This window comes from Miscanthus floridulus, chromosome 5 (genome assembly GCF_019320115.1).
Source record: "Miscanthus floridulus cultivar M001 chromosome 5, ASM1932011v1, whole genome shotgun sequence".
In the NCBI taxonomy this organism is placed as follows: domain Eukaryota; kingdom Viridiplantae; phylum Streptophyta; class Magnoliopsida; order Poales; family Poaceae; genus Miscanthus; species Miscanthus floridulus.
Window position 1 is genome coordinate 112178279 of NC_089584.1, and position 14714 is coordinate 112192992.

At 44.5% G+C, this 14714-nt stretch overlaps 2 protein-coding genes across 2 annotated transcripts; one reads left to right on the forward strand and one right to left on the reverse strand.

The window, feature by feature from the left end:
* The first annotated feature begins 6731 nt into the window (after positions 1 to 6731).
* Positions 6732 to 11620, forward strand: LOC136453064 (uncharacterized). The gene is made up of 9 exons (XM_066453643.1): positions 6732 to 6912; positions 8357 to 8518; positions 9515 to 9603; positions 9692 to 9827; positions 9928 to 10002; positions 10309 to 10430; positions 10509 to 10584; positions 10922 to 10981; positions 11093 to 11620. The coding sequence occupies exons 2-9, from the start codon at positions 8378 to 8380 to the stop codon at positions 11219 to 11221; spliced, it is 828 nt and encodes a 275-aa protein (XP_066309740.1). The 5' UTR covers positions 6732 to 6912; positions 8357 to 8377; the 3' UTR covers positions 11222 to 11620.
* A 341-nt stretch (positions 11621 to 11961) lies between these two features.
* LOC136453063 (uncharacterized protein At4g15545-like) lies at positions 11962 to 14261 on the reverse strand. Its single transcript, XM_066453642.1, has 9 exons — positions 13766 to 14261; positions 13540 to 13608; positions 13363 to 13416; positions 13141 to 13204; positions 12947 to 13021; positions 12592 to 12840; positions 12443 to 12488; positions 12281 to 12359; positions 11962 to 12183 (listed from the first exon to the last, which is right to left on the reverse strand). The coding sequence occupies exons 1-9, from the start codon at positions 14231 to 14233 to the stop codon at positions 12091 to 12093; spliced, it is 1197 nt and encodes a 398-aa protein (XP_066309739.1). The 5' UTR covers positions 14234 to 14261; the 3' UTR covers positions 11962 to 12090.
* Positions 14262 to 14714: the final 453 nt, after the last annotated feature.

A 14714-nucleotide genomic window follows, 5' to 3' on the forward strand; every position in this document is an offset into this window, starting at 1 on the left:
CTTTCTCTCAACTACACCATTTTGTTAAGGAGTATAGGTTATAGATACTTCATGCTTGATCCCAACTTCATCACAGTAGGCTTCAATGTTTGTGTTGTCAAATTCTTTCCCATTGTCACTTTTAATCTTTTTGAGCTTCACTTCAAATTCATTTTGAGCTCTCTTGGCAAACTTCTTGAAGCAAGATGCAACTTTGGATTTGTCATGAAGGAAGAACACCCATGTATACCTTGAATAGTCATCCACAATCACAAGACAATAGAGATTCCCTCCCAAACTCTTGTATATTGTTGGTCCAAATAAATCCATGTGTAGGAGTTCTAGCACTCTTGTGGTTGATATGAAAGCTTTGGTTGGATGAGTGTTTGCAACTTGCTTGCCAGCTTGACATGCACTACAAAGCTTGTCCTTCTCAAACTTCACATCCTTCAACCCTCTCACCAAATCATTCTTCATAAGCTTCTTGAGTGAGCTCATCCCAACATGAGCAAGTCTTCTATGCCATAGCCACCCAAGTGTTGTTTTGGTGAATAGGCAAGTCTTCAAATTTGCATCTTCGGAGGTGAAGTCAACTAGATATAAGTTGTTGTATCTAAATCCATTGAATATCACTTGATTGTCATCTACCTTGGACACAACAACTTCCTTCTTGGTGAACAAGCATTGGAAGCCAAGATCACACAATTGCCCAACGGATAGCAAGTTGAAGCTCAATGAAGCAACATAGAGCACATTGGAGATTGAATGATCATTTGATATTGCCACTTTGCCCAATCCTTTAACCTTGCCCTTTGAGTTATCTCCAAATATTATTTTCTCTTGCCCATCTACCTCTTCATCTAGTGAGGTGAACATACAAGGATCACCGATCATATGTTGAGTGCAACCACTATCAATTACCCAATGACTTCCACCGGTCTTGTAGTTCACCTACACACATGAGATTCAAACTTTAAGAATCCAAACTTGTTGAGGGCCCTTCATCTTCTCAACAAGTGACTTAGCCACCTAAATCTTCTTAGGCCTACTCTTGTTGGGGGGTCCTAAGAACATGACTTTCATCTTTCCACTAGAATCTTTTCTAAGCATATAGTGAGCATTGAAAGCAAAGGGTTTAGCATGCTTGGGCAAGGGTTGTGGTGGTGGAGTTTGACATTCATGAGCAAAGTGCCCTTCTTGTCGACACTCAAAACATCTCTTTGGCTTTGGCTTTGGCTTTGATTGTTGTTATTGAGCTTGAGCCTTCTTCTTCTCTACACTTGCTACATATCCAATGCCACTTCTATCCATCTTCATGACGGTGTTCATGAGTAGCTCACTTTGGAGATGCTTGCCTCTAGCAAACTTGCTCAATCCAATCTTGAGATGCTCTTTCTCCAACTTGAGATTCTTATTTTCTTCTTTTAGAGCATCATCTTTCTTTTCTTCCTTGAGCTTCTTGTTTTCTTCTTTGAGCTTCTCATTCTTAAGCATCAACTCTTTGTCATGATCAAGAGTTTCTAGCACAATGATGTTGTGGCTTTTCATCTCTTTAAGATCTTTCATGAGCTTCTCATTATCACTCTTGAGCTTGACATACTCATCATAGTCATTGCACTCAACCACTTGCTTGCCTTTGCTACTAGATCCATGCTCAATGCTCTCATCAATTAGATCATCACATGAAGTAGCTATATCAATCTTGACAACATGGTTAGTAGCATCATGTGGCTCATTTGGTAAAAATTCTTGAGCAATAACAAGAGTATCATGATTAATCTTAAGAGTAGTGTATTCATCTTTTAGCTTATTGTGGCTAGTGATGAGTTCATTGTGCACCCACTCAAGTTTATCATGTTTATCTTTAAGCTCTTTCTTGGAAGATTTGAGCTCCTTGAGTTTGGATGATATAGCATCATTAGTTTCTCTAAGCTTATCATTAGCCTTTTCCAATGTATCACACGTAGCTAAGAGTGAATCATTTTTAGCATCAAGCTTTTCATTGGTAGCTCTACTCTTTCTATTGATCTTAGTGTATTTTCTTAGTATTTAAACAAGATCATCATATATAGGTGAATCATCATCATCGCTATCGCTATCATCATCACTAGCATGCTCATCATCACTACTATCATCACTCTTAGTTACCTTACGTTCACCCTTGGCCATAAGGCATAGGTGTGTAGAGGATGATGGCGATGGTGGCGGTGAAGATGCAAGATCAATAGCAATGGCGGCCACCTTTTCATTGTCACTATCATCATCGGATGATCCACTTGATGAATCAATATCCGTGAGCCAATCACCGACAATGTAGGCCTTTCCACTCTTCTTCTTCTTGTGGAAGTCCCTCTTCTTGCCATCTCTCTTCTTATATGGCTTGTTCTTTTTCTTCTCATCTTCATCTTTATTGCTTGAGTCATCTTTCTTGCCCTTGTTCTTGTTCTTGAACTTGTCTTTCTTAGGCTTTGTGCATTGATGAGCTAGATGGCCAAGTTTGCCACAATTGTAGCAATCCATCTCAGAGATTGGCTTTCTTCTTGAGCTAGTGAAGAACTTCTTCTTTTTGCCGTTAAACTTGATGCCACTCTTGTTTAGCTTCTTTAGCATCTTGGCGGTCTTCTTCACCATGAGAGCAAGGCTTTCTTCATCATCTTGATCACTTGAGCTCTCATACTCAAGTCTTGCTTTGCCCTTATCTTGGCTAGCTTTGAATGCTAAGTCCTTCTCTTTCTTCTTTGTAGAGGATGAGCCATCTTGTGGCGTGATGTGCATGTACATCTCATGAGCATTGATCTTTCCTAAGATTTGTGTCGGTGTAGCGATAGAAAGATCACCTTGATGTAGCATGGTCACAATGTGCCCATATTTGTCAATAGAGAGGACACTCAAGATCTTTCTCACAACGTCGGATGGTGACATTTGAGTAAGTCCAAGCCCATTGACTTCCTCTACAAGAACATTTAAACGAGAATACATCTCATTAGCACTTTCTTTAGGAAGCATCTCAAAAGAATTTAGCTTTTTAATCACAAGATGATAGCGTTCCTCATGCTCACTCTTGGTTCCCTCATGGAGCACACAAACGTCCGACCATAGTGCATGGGCGTCTTTGTGGTTCCTTACACGGTTAAACACATCTTTACAAAGGCCTCTAAAGATGGCATTTCGAGCCTTTGCATTTCATTTTTCATAGTTAACCTCATCGCCTTGTAGATTTGTAGCATCCCGAGGTTTTGGGAAGCCTTGTGAGGTGGCTCTAAGAATACCAATGTCTAGAGCTTCTAAGTACGCCTCCATGCAAAATTTCTAATATGGAAAGTCATCTCCCTCAAAGATAGGAGGAGGTCCATCCCCGTGAGACATCTTGCTCTAAGTGGTTAGGCTTAAAAACGTGAACAAGGCTCTGATACCAATTGAAAGGATCAAAATGCCCAAGAGGGGGGGGGTGAATTGGGCTAATTCTAAATTTTCTTGCAATAATCAAATCCTACGGATAGCCCAATTAACCCCTTGTGCCTAGAAAAGTGTTTCTATCAAACTAACGCACAAAGGACTTGCAATCTATGTTCCAAACTTACTCTAGCATGGCAATTCTATGAATATAAAGATAAGTATTGAATTGCTCAAAGTAAATACTCAAAGTAAATGCTCAAAGTAAAGAGAGAGGAACGCGGTGATGTTTTGCCGAGGTATCAGAGAGTCGCCACTCCCCACTAGTTCTCGTTGGAGCACCCGCGCAAGGGTGTAGCTCCCCCTTGATCCGCGCAAGGATCAAGTGCTCTCTACGGGTTGATTCTTCGACACTCCGTCGCGACGTATCACCTAAAGCCGCTCACAACTTAAATTGGGTCACCCACAAGCTCCGCCGGGTGATCACCAAGCTCCCAACCACCACCAATCCATCTAGGTGATGGCGATCACCAAGAGTAACAAGCACAAACTCTCACTTGACCACGTGAAGCCTAATGAGAAGATGGATGCACACTTGACTACTCTTGATTCACTAATGAGGCTACTCTCTTGAATTCTCAAATCTCAATCACCTCACTAGGACCTTGCTCTTCTTAGCACTCATAAACATGTTTCTCAGCTGTTGGAATGAGCAAAAGTAACTCCACACACGAGTGGAGCTTCTATTTATAAGGCAGCCTGAAAAACAAACCGTTATGAGCTTCTACGGGGTGACCGGACGCTCCGGTCAGTTTAACCCGTGAACCAGTAACAATGAGTTGACCGGACGCTGGCAGGGTCCGGTCAGCACTGACCGGACACGTCTGGTCGCATAAAACCCTTACTGGAACCTTACTGGACTCGACCGGACGCTGAACCCTCAGGGTCCAGTTAGTACTGACCGGACGCGTCCGGTCGCAGATTTCCTTCTCTAGAACCTTACTAGAGTCGACCGAACGCTACCTTTCAGCGTCCGGTCACTTGACCTCTCCAGCGTTCGGTCGCACCGAACGCAGTCTGCTGATCAAATGAACTGACCGGACCCTATGGCCAGCGTCCGGTCAACATTTGACCCTCTATTTACTTCCAACTCTCGAACAAATGTGAATGAAGTTTGCTCCAAAGGATCTTAGGCATTCATAGGAGCTACCTAGAGCTAGTTTTAACAAGTGTGCACCACACCTAACTCACTAGACTCAACTAGGTCAAGCTACCCATCCATACCCTCTTAATAGTATGACCAAAGAAAAAACAAAGTCCTAAACTACTCTAAGTGTCACTCCAACTCCAATCGACACTTAGAACTAGTCATCCTTAACCTTGTCGTCCATCCTTTGAAAACCAAAATGATTTCTATCGTAGGGGTATGACAACTTTGATTGCCCAATCAATCTTCATTACCATGACCTAACTTAATTGCCTCTGCAAAACACACGTTAGTCATAGTAATCTTGTATTGTCATTAATCACCGAAACCCAACTAGGGGCCTAGATGCTTTCACTCCAGTCTAGAAGATGGGCCGAAGGCGGCCAGAGCCTGAAGCGAGTGCTCCGATCTGTTGAGTTCAGACTCTTGGGCCGGTCCAGATGAAGAAAAGGCCATCCTTCTGGGCCGAGCCTTGGCGTGGAAGCCGATCCATGAGGGACCTCGGATTTATGAACCCGACAAGGTGTTTCTATCAACAATACTCGCTAATATAGTTTTGTTTCTACCAACAATACTCGCTAATATAGTTTTGTTTCTACCAACAATATAGTTCTGTTTCTACCAACATATATCAAATCAACAATATAGTTATTTACTTCTGTTTCTATCATTTCTATCAACATATATCAAATCAGCCTATTAGCTATATCAGGATAAAGTGACATGAATACCAATTCAAAACAAATAGCATGGGCCATTCAATCAGTTTCTGGTTGCATATCTATTTAATTAAAATAAGTAACAGAGTAAGTAATAGACAACAAAATAAATCAAATGCAAGCTTGTGTAGTGTACTAACCCTAGTGATTGAATAATATTGTGCCCTCCCTGCAAGCGGCGGCGCTTTGAGTCAGCAGGTTTGGCCACAGGTGATCGAGGAGGCCGCTTGGGTCACCTGCAACAATGGTGGCTTTGGTGGACGACAATGTTATGATCTTCTTCGCTTCGGCGCCGGCGGCCTTCACTGCATCCTTCGCTCCGGCGCCGGCGGCCTCCACTGCATCATTCGCACCGGTGGCAGCGGCCTCCACAGGGTCGTCAAATCCAGCGCCGGCGACCACGGCGACCACCCCCTTGCTTCTCTCGGTGGGATCCGGTGGCGGCCCGTCGGAGGCGTCGTCGTCCCTTGAGAGGTGGGTTCGCGGTTGGGAGGTTCTGGGTCAGTAGACAAACAGGACACTACAATCGGAAGGGTTAATGATGGGAGAAAAGAAAGAAGGAAGAAGGATTCACCGACAGTACATGGTGCATCCTATTATTCCTGTATCCATGGGGATGGCCGCTGCCGGCCGGCCGCCGAGCTGGGAGAAGAACAGAAGATGAGCGTAGTGCACTAGCGCTGGCCGCTGGGCGCCTGCGAACGATAGGGATTGAGATTGACTGATAGAGTGCGGACTGCAGAGAGCGGAGTCGCCTGCCGGGCTACCGTCTGTCGCGTGCGGCGTGCGGGAGCGGGATGACAATGGGGAGAAGAAGAAGACGAGGGATAGAGGGAGATGGAAAAACAACAACCGACGGCAGAGAGATGGAAAGTTGCGCGATGATTCAGTGATTCGTCAACCGGCGGTGGGCGGACTCAGGGAGGCAGGGCGTCGCGAGTCGTGACTCGCAGCGCTAGTAGCAGCGTTGCGCTACGCAGACGTGACCACCAGACACTAGGGTTGGCTTTGTGGGCTTGGCTAAATTGTTGGGCCGGTATTGTTACTCGGCCCCCGGCCGGTAACGGGGACGAGGAGTGAAACGTTCTCTGATCCGCTTCACCCGATGGGGATCAAAATTGGCCCATTAAGCTCCCCGTAGAGATTAAAAACAACCCGTTTGTATCCCCCAATGGATGAATTACCCACCGGGGATCGGGTATCGGGCCCCCATTGCCATCCTTAGCCGAGCTTACGCCGCGTCCGCGCCACGCAAGCAGCCACGTCAACGACACGCAGAAAATGATCCTAGACATCGGCGTCAAAGCAATTGACGCCGAGACGTGTAAGCTCGACGCTAATTGTCACGACACCGAGATCAGGATCTATATATTTTTTTTTAGAAAGAATACTGCCAGCGACGTACTGAAAAACAAAAAAAAAAATCGGCCCCCTTCCTCCCCTTCCGTCTCGCAACAGGCGAGGCGACAGAACTCGTCGTGGAAGCGAAATATATAGCCCGGGCAGGCGGTCACCGATCCCAAGTCCCAACCCGACGCAACGCAACCCAACCCACCCCGTCCCGGTTGCTTGCGCCAACGCAGGCGACCGCCCCGTCACGCCCCGCCGCGCGAGGTAACTAATGCCTGATGCTCCTCCTATCCCGACCCAGGCCCGATGCTTGCGCTTATTGATTTCTCCGGTGTTTGATTGATCCTGCGCGCCATAGGTATCGTGCCGTAGCTTCCCGCGGCTTCGAGGTGGGTTGGGATAGGTTTTGATCTCGGTTTTGTTTGCTCTGGGGTGGGGTGGTGGTGCCATGACGAGGACGGGGCGGGAGGGGAGGCGGTTGTGGCCGTCATGTGCTTTTCTGTTTCGGCGCGCTTTGGGTTCGATTCTGATGGGGTTTTCGGCCATCGATCGCGTCTTGGTCCTGCACGCAATGCAGAGGGGGGTTACGGTTCCTTGTGTTCTTCCTCCCCGTGTCGGGACGCTGGTTGGTTACCGGCTTACCGCACAAACGACGGGATGCTTCGGCCGTTGTTTCCTTTTGATTTGATCTCTGTGACCCTTCTGGGAATCGATCCCATGCCCGATTGGTCGCAATGTGCGGGAGGTTTTTTCTTGTGCTGTTTTCCCTCGCTGGCTGGTTGGATTCCGCCGCGAAAAGTCCTCCCCCTTGCGCACCTTTTTCCTCCTCCAGATATCTTTATTCGTCGTTTTCGTGGTTCCTTATGGGTGCTTGGATTCCCTTGTGTGGTTAAAAGGCCAATAAGCTGCAGTGTTTTCGTCCTCATATTTCTTTCCTTGTGACAGGGGAGCATCACAAATTGTTTGGTATCTTCTGCGAAATGAATCATTGCTGATCATGTTGTTTGTAGTGATTGTTTGTAAGGTGAAACATGTTATGTGTTTGGTGATGTTCTTACTAGCATTCAAATGACTCCAGATACATTAGTTGTTTATCAGTTGTTTTGTGTCTGATGGATTCTCCGGTATATACTTGGACTCTTATGTTTAGCGGAATGATAGTCAATCAAGTGTTCAGGATTCATGCTTGGGCACTTTGGGGTGAAAAATATCTTATTCGATTTTGTTAAACTGTGAAGTGACTCATCCTTAATGAAATGGATCATATCCCTTTTTCAGTATCTTTTCGTGTTATTTGCACTCTTAACTAGTTAGTTTAGTTTCAGTATTTGAGGCGTGGTCCTATTTGCTATTATCTAACAGGAAGCATAAGATAAGAGAAAAGTGTCTGTGGCTTCATTGTCAGATTTAAAACATCCATACTTGTCTAACTGATTGTCAAGTTAGGTTGCCATATTCACATGGTTTCCCATTACACATTTAATTGTGGGATCTGTATGATTTCACATGACGCATTTATAACATCCATTGTACGTTTCATGGATGATTATTTAATTATTGTATCGTTATATCATAATGGCCCATTTCTTAGGGCATTTTTACACTCATTTGGGCAAGTTGTTGTTGACATTTGGTGGTCGCCATTTATTGTGCTTATGCTCTATGGTTGAACGGTGTGCTTCATTATCTGACTTGTCTCTTTCACTAGGTTGTTGAGTCTAGATACCAGATGATGGACCTTTCCACGACTTTAGTGCTGGCAGCTAAGGCCTACAAGTACAAAGCAGAATCGCTTGTTAAGGAGTACCTTCTTGCAGATTCGTATGTTTCATACACCGCTGTACTTGGTGGGATCCTGATGTGCAAGATGGTACCATTTGCCTCCTCTTATCTGTTGACACTTTGACATTTTATGATCAGACTTCCTTCAAATTAATATATGCTCTCAGTCTCATGTTTGTATTTAAGTGGGAGCAAAGCATCGCTGTAAGTTTAGTAGTTCCTTTTTTAGAAGGAAGTTGCTATAGGTAAACATAGAACTATGGAGGAGATTAGAAGTAAACAAAACTTATAGATGGAAGGAAATTAGATCATTGGTGTATCTGAGATTGGTTCAAAGTTGAAATTATTTGTGATTTTGACTATGATTGTAGATACCAATTGTGGTAAATTTCCAAATTACTGTTGTAAAATAGTTTCAACAGTTTGCTTGGACTTATAACATCTGGTTTATTATGAATTGTTGTGATTTAGCTGAATTCATGGTAAGTTAATATTAATGAACACCTTTGAAGATAAGTACGTTTTGTGTTTACATAAATTAACATGAATGGATCTTATTAATTACCCCATTTTAACAAAACTGTTTGGCAGAATGGTAGCTAAAACTTTTTTTTTCTTGAATACACAGCTTATCATTGCATTAAGAACAAGAAATGTGAGGACAAAACACAAACAACGCCCACCACACCCGCACCGAGATATTTGTGACTCATTTGTTTAATCTCTGTTAGTTCATTTATTAGGCCCAGTGTCACTTTAGTAATTTTTTGGATAACTCAGCTGACTTCAGGGTGCCTTAGAAAATTAGCTGGATTGAATCATTAAATGTTTCTGAAAAAAGTGCTTGAAGTATTGCTAACTTGGACAACATTCGGTGTAGTTATCCTTAGCAAATTAGCAAGTGTGCTGCGATATCAGTAGGTAACAACACACAAACAATAATTTTGTCTGTTACTGTGCCAGCCTTAAAACTGTTGCATGGATTTGTTGTGATTAATTCCTACGTGCCAGGAGTCCAGAACTCTAGTTAGTTCTGTTTTGAATAAGTTCTACCCAAGGCTAACTTTGTGTTTTGTTTTCTCAGGCTTATGGCATAACAAGTATAATCAGCTTATTGTACTACAAGGGTTATGGTTCACTTACAAAAACCCAAAAGCTTGAGTGGAACAACAGGTTAAACAGTCTAGTTGCAAAATCTATGCCCAATTTCGCGTTACTTCTATCAGAATTTATGTTCAACATCCACTGTTTACTTGTTCAGGGGCATGTCCACTATCCATGCGATATTCATCACAGTCATGTCAGTGTACCTGGTATTCTTCTCCAACCTATTCTCTGATCAACTGGATGGACCAGTAACTTTTCGGAGTTCAAATCTATCCATTTTCACTCTGGGGGTAAAAGATGTTAATATTTCATTCCCATTCAAGAAAGTCTATGTTATCATTTAGTTTTGTCTCTTTTTGCCTCATATGAACTGAATTTTAATTTGTCCAGGTTTCTGTTGGGTATTTCATCGCTGACCTTGCTATGATATTCTGGGCTTATCCTTCTCTTGGTGGTATGGAGTATGTAAGTGAATATATCAGATCAGTAACATATTTTTCATTTATATATCTCCTTGCTTTCAGTTTCTACCCCGTTTGTATATAAATACATGCTGATTTAACATGCCATAGTCTACTAAATCAACTTTGAGTACTAATACACACCACCCTTGTGTGTTGGCAAAAACTATGAAAATATGGTATAATGAAAGTATCTGGTAAAACCTATTACTTTCACTTACTTAAGCTAGAGATATATGCTTTGTTGAATCATATTACTACAAGTTGACACATTTTGACTGCACCTTACGGTAACAACATACATTTTCAGGTCCTTCACCATATGCTGTCTCTTATTTCTGTAGTCTTTGCTATGTATTCTGGGGAAGGACAGTTGTACACATACATGTGTCTCATCTCTGAAACAACCACACCTGGAATCAACCTCCGATGGTATCTGATGAAATGAATGTGCACTGTTTTTTTAATCATCTTATTACTTCAATGTATCTGACCTGTTCTGTCACCAAGGTTCCTTGATACCGCTGGAATGAAAAAATCCAAGGCCTATCTTGTCAATGGTGTTACGATGTTTGTTGCATGGCTGGTATGTTACTACAATGTAATTTCATGCTGCAAGTTATGAAGAACACATTATCTGCTATTTGTCATAGAATATTCTAATATGCTTTAATATAATGCTGTGTATCTATACTTCACTAAACATTTCCCATCTCTCTTGGTCTATATGAGACTCGAGGATATTTTATATACATTTCTCATTCCCATTTCGCTTTGTACTTCAGTGTGATTATTTTATGAATGCTAACAACTGGTAGCTGTGCTTAATTGATTTGTCCTAATCAGTGCCAGTCGTTCTTGTACTGCTTAGTGACTTTCTATTATTTTCTCTCTAATTGTGGAGAGCCAATTGCTTCATGCAGGTGGCACGGATAATTTTGTTCGTCTACTTGTTTTACCACATCTACTTCCACTATGATCAGGTATTTTTCTCTTGTCACATAAAAACTAGGGTACACATCAATATCTCACCGATGATTTTGAAGCTAAATCTGTTTGACAATAAACTTATCTTGTATATTCTATTTTGACAGGTCAAGCAGATGCATACCTTTATCTGCATTCTGGTATTTTCTGTGCCCACAATACTGCTTGTCATGAACATAATGTGGTTTGCGAAGATCTTGAGAGGCCTTAAAAAGACGCTAGCCAAGAGGCAGTGAAAAGAAGAATGGTAACACAAGCTCAAGGACATCGACAGCCATCCTTTCGTACAGCCACTTTACAGTTACATGCACTTCCCGAGTAAAGCCGTCAGTGCAGCTTGGAGCACAAGATAAAGCCCTTGTACATGATCCTGAAATATGCTAAACACAGCTCAAATTTTCCCTGGATGCTCTGCCTTGTACATAAGGCCGTCTGGTTATGGTGGAGGATGTTTTTTTCCCTGTGGATTGGATGCTTCTACACCTTAACAATTTAGTTAGTCTTATATAGACCTAGGAAGGTTGAAATTCGCTGCTTTTAGCTACAGGTTATGCAGTTCTTACCGTTCTGACTTCAGAACTGTGTCGGATGCATTCACTATCCGTACAATTAGAGTTACAAGCAGTACTTCATATCCAGGTGTTAAATTCTTCATGTGCGGTTTCAGTTATTGATTGCCAACTCTGGTAATTCTCGTTGTGCAGGTGATTTAAGCGGTCACAAGGAGATAAATGAAAGCATGCAATGGCTGTTTGAATTTGGATTCTTTTGATCTTTTTGTTTGATGTAGGTTGTCCTCTAGCTTTTCTACTGTGTTTGGTTTGATCGGTCCAGCTTGTATTGATTTGGTGGTGTCCAGTGTTTATACCTGGAAATGTTCACTCTTTTCAGGCAAAATCTGGAGCAGAAAGAAGATTTACTTACTACCTGATTTTGATGCATCCTAGTATGCAATTTTTATAGTGCAATCTGCACGTCTTAGTATGGTCCACATCGTTTTATTCTACACAAAGTGTATACCTGCTGACTGCCCTGTTCATGAATCATGAACAACCGTAACAACGAGTAGCAATAGATAGGATTACCAAGCTCTCCTCTTTTTTTACTACGATAGGCTGCGGCTAAGCAGCCCTTGGAACGACCTCAAGAGGTCCTTGTTTTCTGCACCGAAGATCTCATCCGCCTTCCTCAGGGTCTCCTGCAGCACAACAGTGTACGCGAATATCAACAATTCGGCGCCTGAAGTTGTGAACAAAATCTTTTGAAAACTGAAACTTGGGTCAAAAGCTTCCCACCTCTCGAGATTGTCTATGGGCGTTGAGCTCCTTGATATTGGCAAGAAAAGCCGCAAATTGTTCGTATGACAGGCGGCTTCTGGGGATGTGAATTCAACTAGTTATGGTATTTTTCTACGAAGTACTGGACATATACCAGGGCAAGCATGGGGACAAGCATACCTTGCTTGACGAAAGAACTCTTTGCCATCTACTCTTGTACCGCGTCCTGATTCAGAGTTCGTCGAGAAAATGTCAGGGGAAAAAAATGTTAATGGATTGCCTCGTGTGCCACTAAGGATCTGAATGCTCTCACAACTCACAAGCACTACCTGAGGTAGAGTGTCCACGAGGAGGCGAGTTGGCTGCAGAGGACATCTTGCTGGAGGGTAGCCATGGCGACATCGCCATGTGGCCGTCCAATCGCGGCGAGGTGGCGCCGGACGCCAGTTTGGGCGACACCGCCGTGGAGTACCTTCTCGGAGATGTTGTTGCGGCGGTTCTCAGCTTCGTCGCAGGATCCGAAGTGAGGCGTGGAGTGATGTGCGTGATGGTCAGTTTCTGCTCGAATGGCCTCGTTACTGTTCCAAGAAAGCGTACAGGACACAGGCCAAAGGAGCATCAGAAGCTATTGTCGAAAAAGACTTGAAAGATTGTGAAGATGCATGGCGTGGTCACGTGTCTTACCTTCCTGATTTATGCTTTCGGCTTCGTTGGATTCGTCGGATAGAGAGGATGCTGGATGGCTGTTCTCTAGTCCATCTTCAGAAAGGAAAAGGATACAGAGATGGACAAATGGTATGACACCGTATGAACAAAACAGAGTGGTAAGACAGTGCAACCGCAAGTAGACTAGACGTTGTGCAAGGGACAGACAGTACCTTTCCAGGAATTCGCTTTTGCCACCGATTGCTCGCAGGTTCTTATGTCTACTGTTTCCTGAATCTGTTAAGGGGCACGGAACATGAGGACATCGGCAATGAAAATGATCTTTGCCCTAATGCTTAGCAGTTATCACAAACCAATATGTTTAGTTGTTGTCTTGTTGACACCCAAAATTGTACAAAGTGCTCAATGGACTGCAGAGAGGAGGATCAACTCACTTGGGAATTGTCATCGCCCAACGATTGCATCAGATGCCGCTTGAAGGTTTCCAGCTGCATGTCAGTTAAAAGAAATAGAAAAAGAGAGAGAGAGAGGAAGAAACAAAGAACTAATGTGAGCTTACAGCTGACTAGCTGAAGTACACTGATCTGGATCACATCACAAAAGGCAATCACCTTGGCGAGGTCCCTGGCCAGCTTCTTGGACGTCTGCGCGAGCGAGTCCCGCTCCTTGACCAGCTTGGCCTTCGCCCACGCCAGCAATCGCAATCCAAATCAACCACCGGTTATCAGTAAGCAGGCAATAAGACGCCAAGACACCGCCAAATTAAAAAAGCAACAAAATACAAAGCAGCAAGCAGCCAGTCGAGAGCGCGAGGTGGAGAATGATATGAACTCTCACGTTGTCGTCGAGCGCGGCACGGAGTCGCGCGTCGGCGTCGCGGAGTGCCAGCTCGAGCTTGGCGGCCCTGTCGGCGAGTTCGGCGGCGAGGCGGTCCCTGTCAGCCAGCCTCTGCCGTAGCCGCGCGGCCTCGAGCTCGAGGCGCGAGGCCCGGGACGCCACGGCCACGGCCGTGATCTTGCGCGCCACCTCCAGCTGCTCGTACGGGTCCGGCGGCAGCGCGGCCGCGATGGCGTCCGGCAGCTCCGCCGCCGCCGCCGGCGCGGGCTCGGGCCCCGGTGCAGCAGTGGCCACCGCGGCCGTGGGCGTGGGGGTCTGCGTCATCGGAGGCGGAGAGCGTGCTAGTGGTGGTGGTGATGCGGGTAGCGAGATCCGAAGCTGCGAGCCACGGCGGTTTATCATCGGGAGAGCTCGGGCCGTGGACCGTGGGGGCGCGACGAGTGGCGGGGTTGCTAGCTTTGCGTGCATTTGAATACTACGCGCCGCACGTACAGAGAGAGTTGTCCTTCTCTAGCCCTTCGGCTTTGTGCGCCACTGCCACCTTGAGTGACCAGGTCGACGAGGCGACGCTGGCCGAGTGCTCGGTGCTCCTCTCCGATTCCGAGTCTCCGACTAACAAATCCCAGTGCTGAACGGTGTGCAGTGCAGCCGTCTCCACCCATCCACTCAGATCCTTTGGAGCAGACGCTTCATGTGTGACGTGTTTGTTCTTCGCGGACCACCTGGCAAGCGATTTGTCTTGGCTCGTGGTGGATCAGCACGGAGACATCGCGGCAAAAGTTTTTGTTAGATACTCACTCCAAAATAAATGCACATCTCCTATTTTATAAGTCAACTAATTTGAAGTTTGACTAAATTTATAAAAAAAAATAGCATCGATATTTATTTGGTAGCATAAACATCAGTATATTTTATATATTCAATTAAATTTTGAGATTGGCTGGCACTT

Bases quoted from the DNA above. Each gene is read 5' to 3' on its own strand.
- LOC136453064 (XM_066453643.1), top strand. From the start codon at position 8,378: ATGATGGACCTTTCCACGACTTTAGTGCTGGCAGCTAAGGCCTACAAG. The intron at 10,431-10,508 runs GTATCTGATGAA...TCTGTCACCAAG, and splicing joins CCTGGAATCAACCTCCGATG to GTTCCTTGATACCGCTGGAA. The intron at 10,585-10,921 runs GTATGTTACTAC...TGCTTCATGCAG, and splicing joins CGATGTTTGTTGCATGGCTG to GTGGCACGGATAATTTTGTT.
- LOC136453063 (XM_066453642.1), bottom strand. From the start codon at position 14,233: ATGCACGCAAAGCTAGCAACCCCGCCACTCGTCGCGCCCCCACGGTCC. The intron at 13,205-13,362 runs GTGAGTTGATCC...GCCCCTTAACAG, and splicing joins TGGGCGATGACAATTCCCAA to ATTCAGGAAACAGTAGACAT. The intron at 13,022-13,140 runs GTACTGTCTGTC...TCCTTTCTGAAG, and splicing joins AAAAGCGAATTCCTGGAAAG to ATGGACTAGAGAACAGCCAT.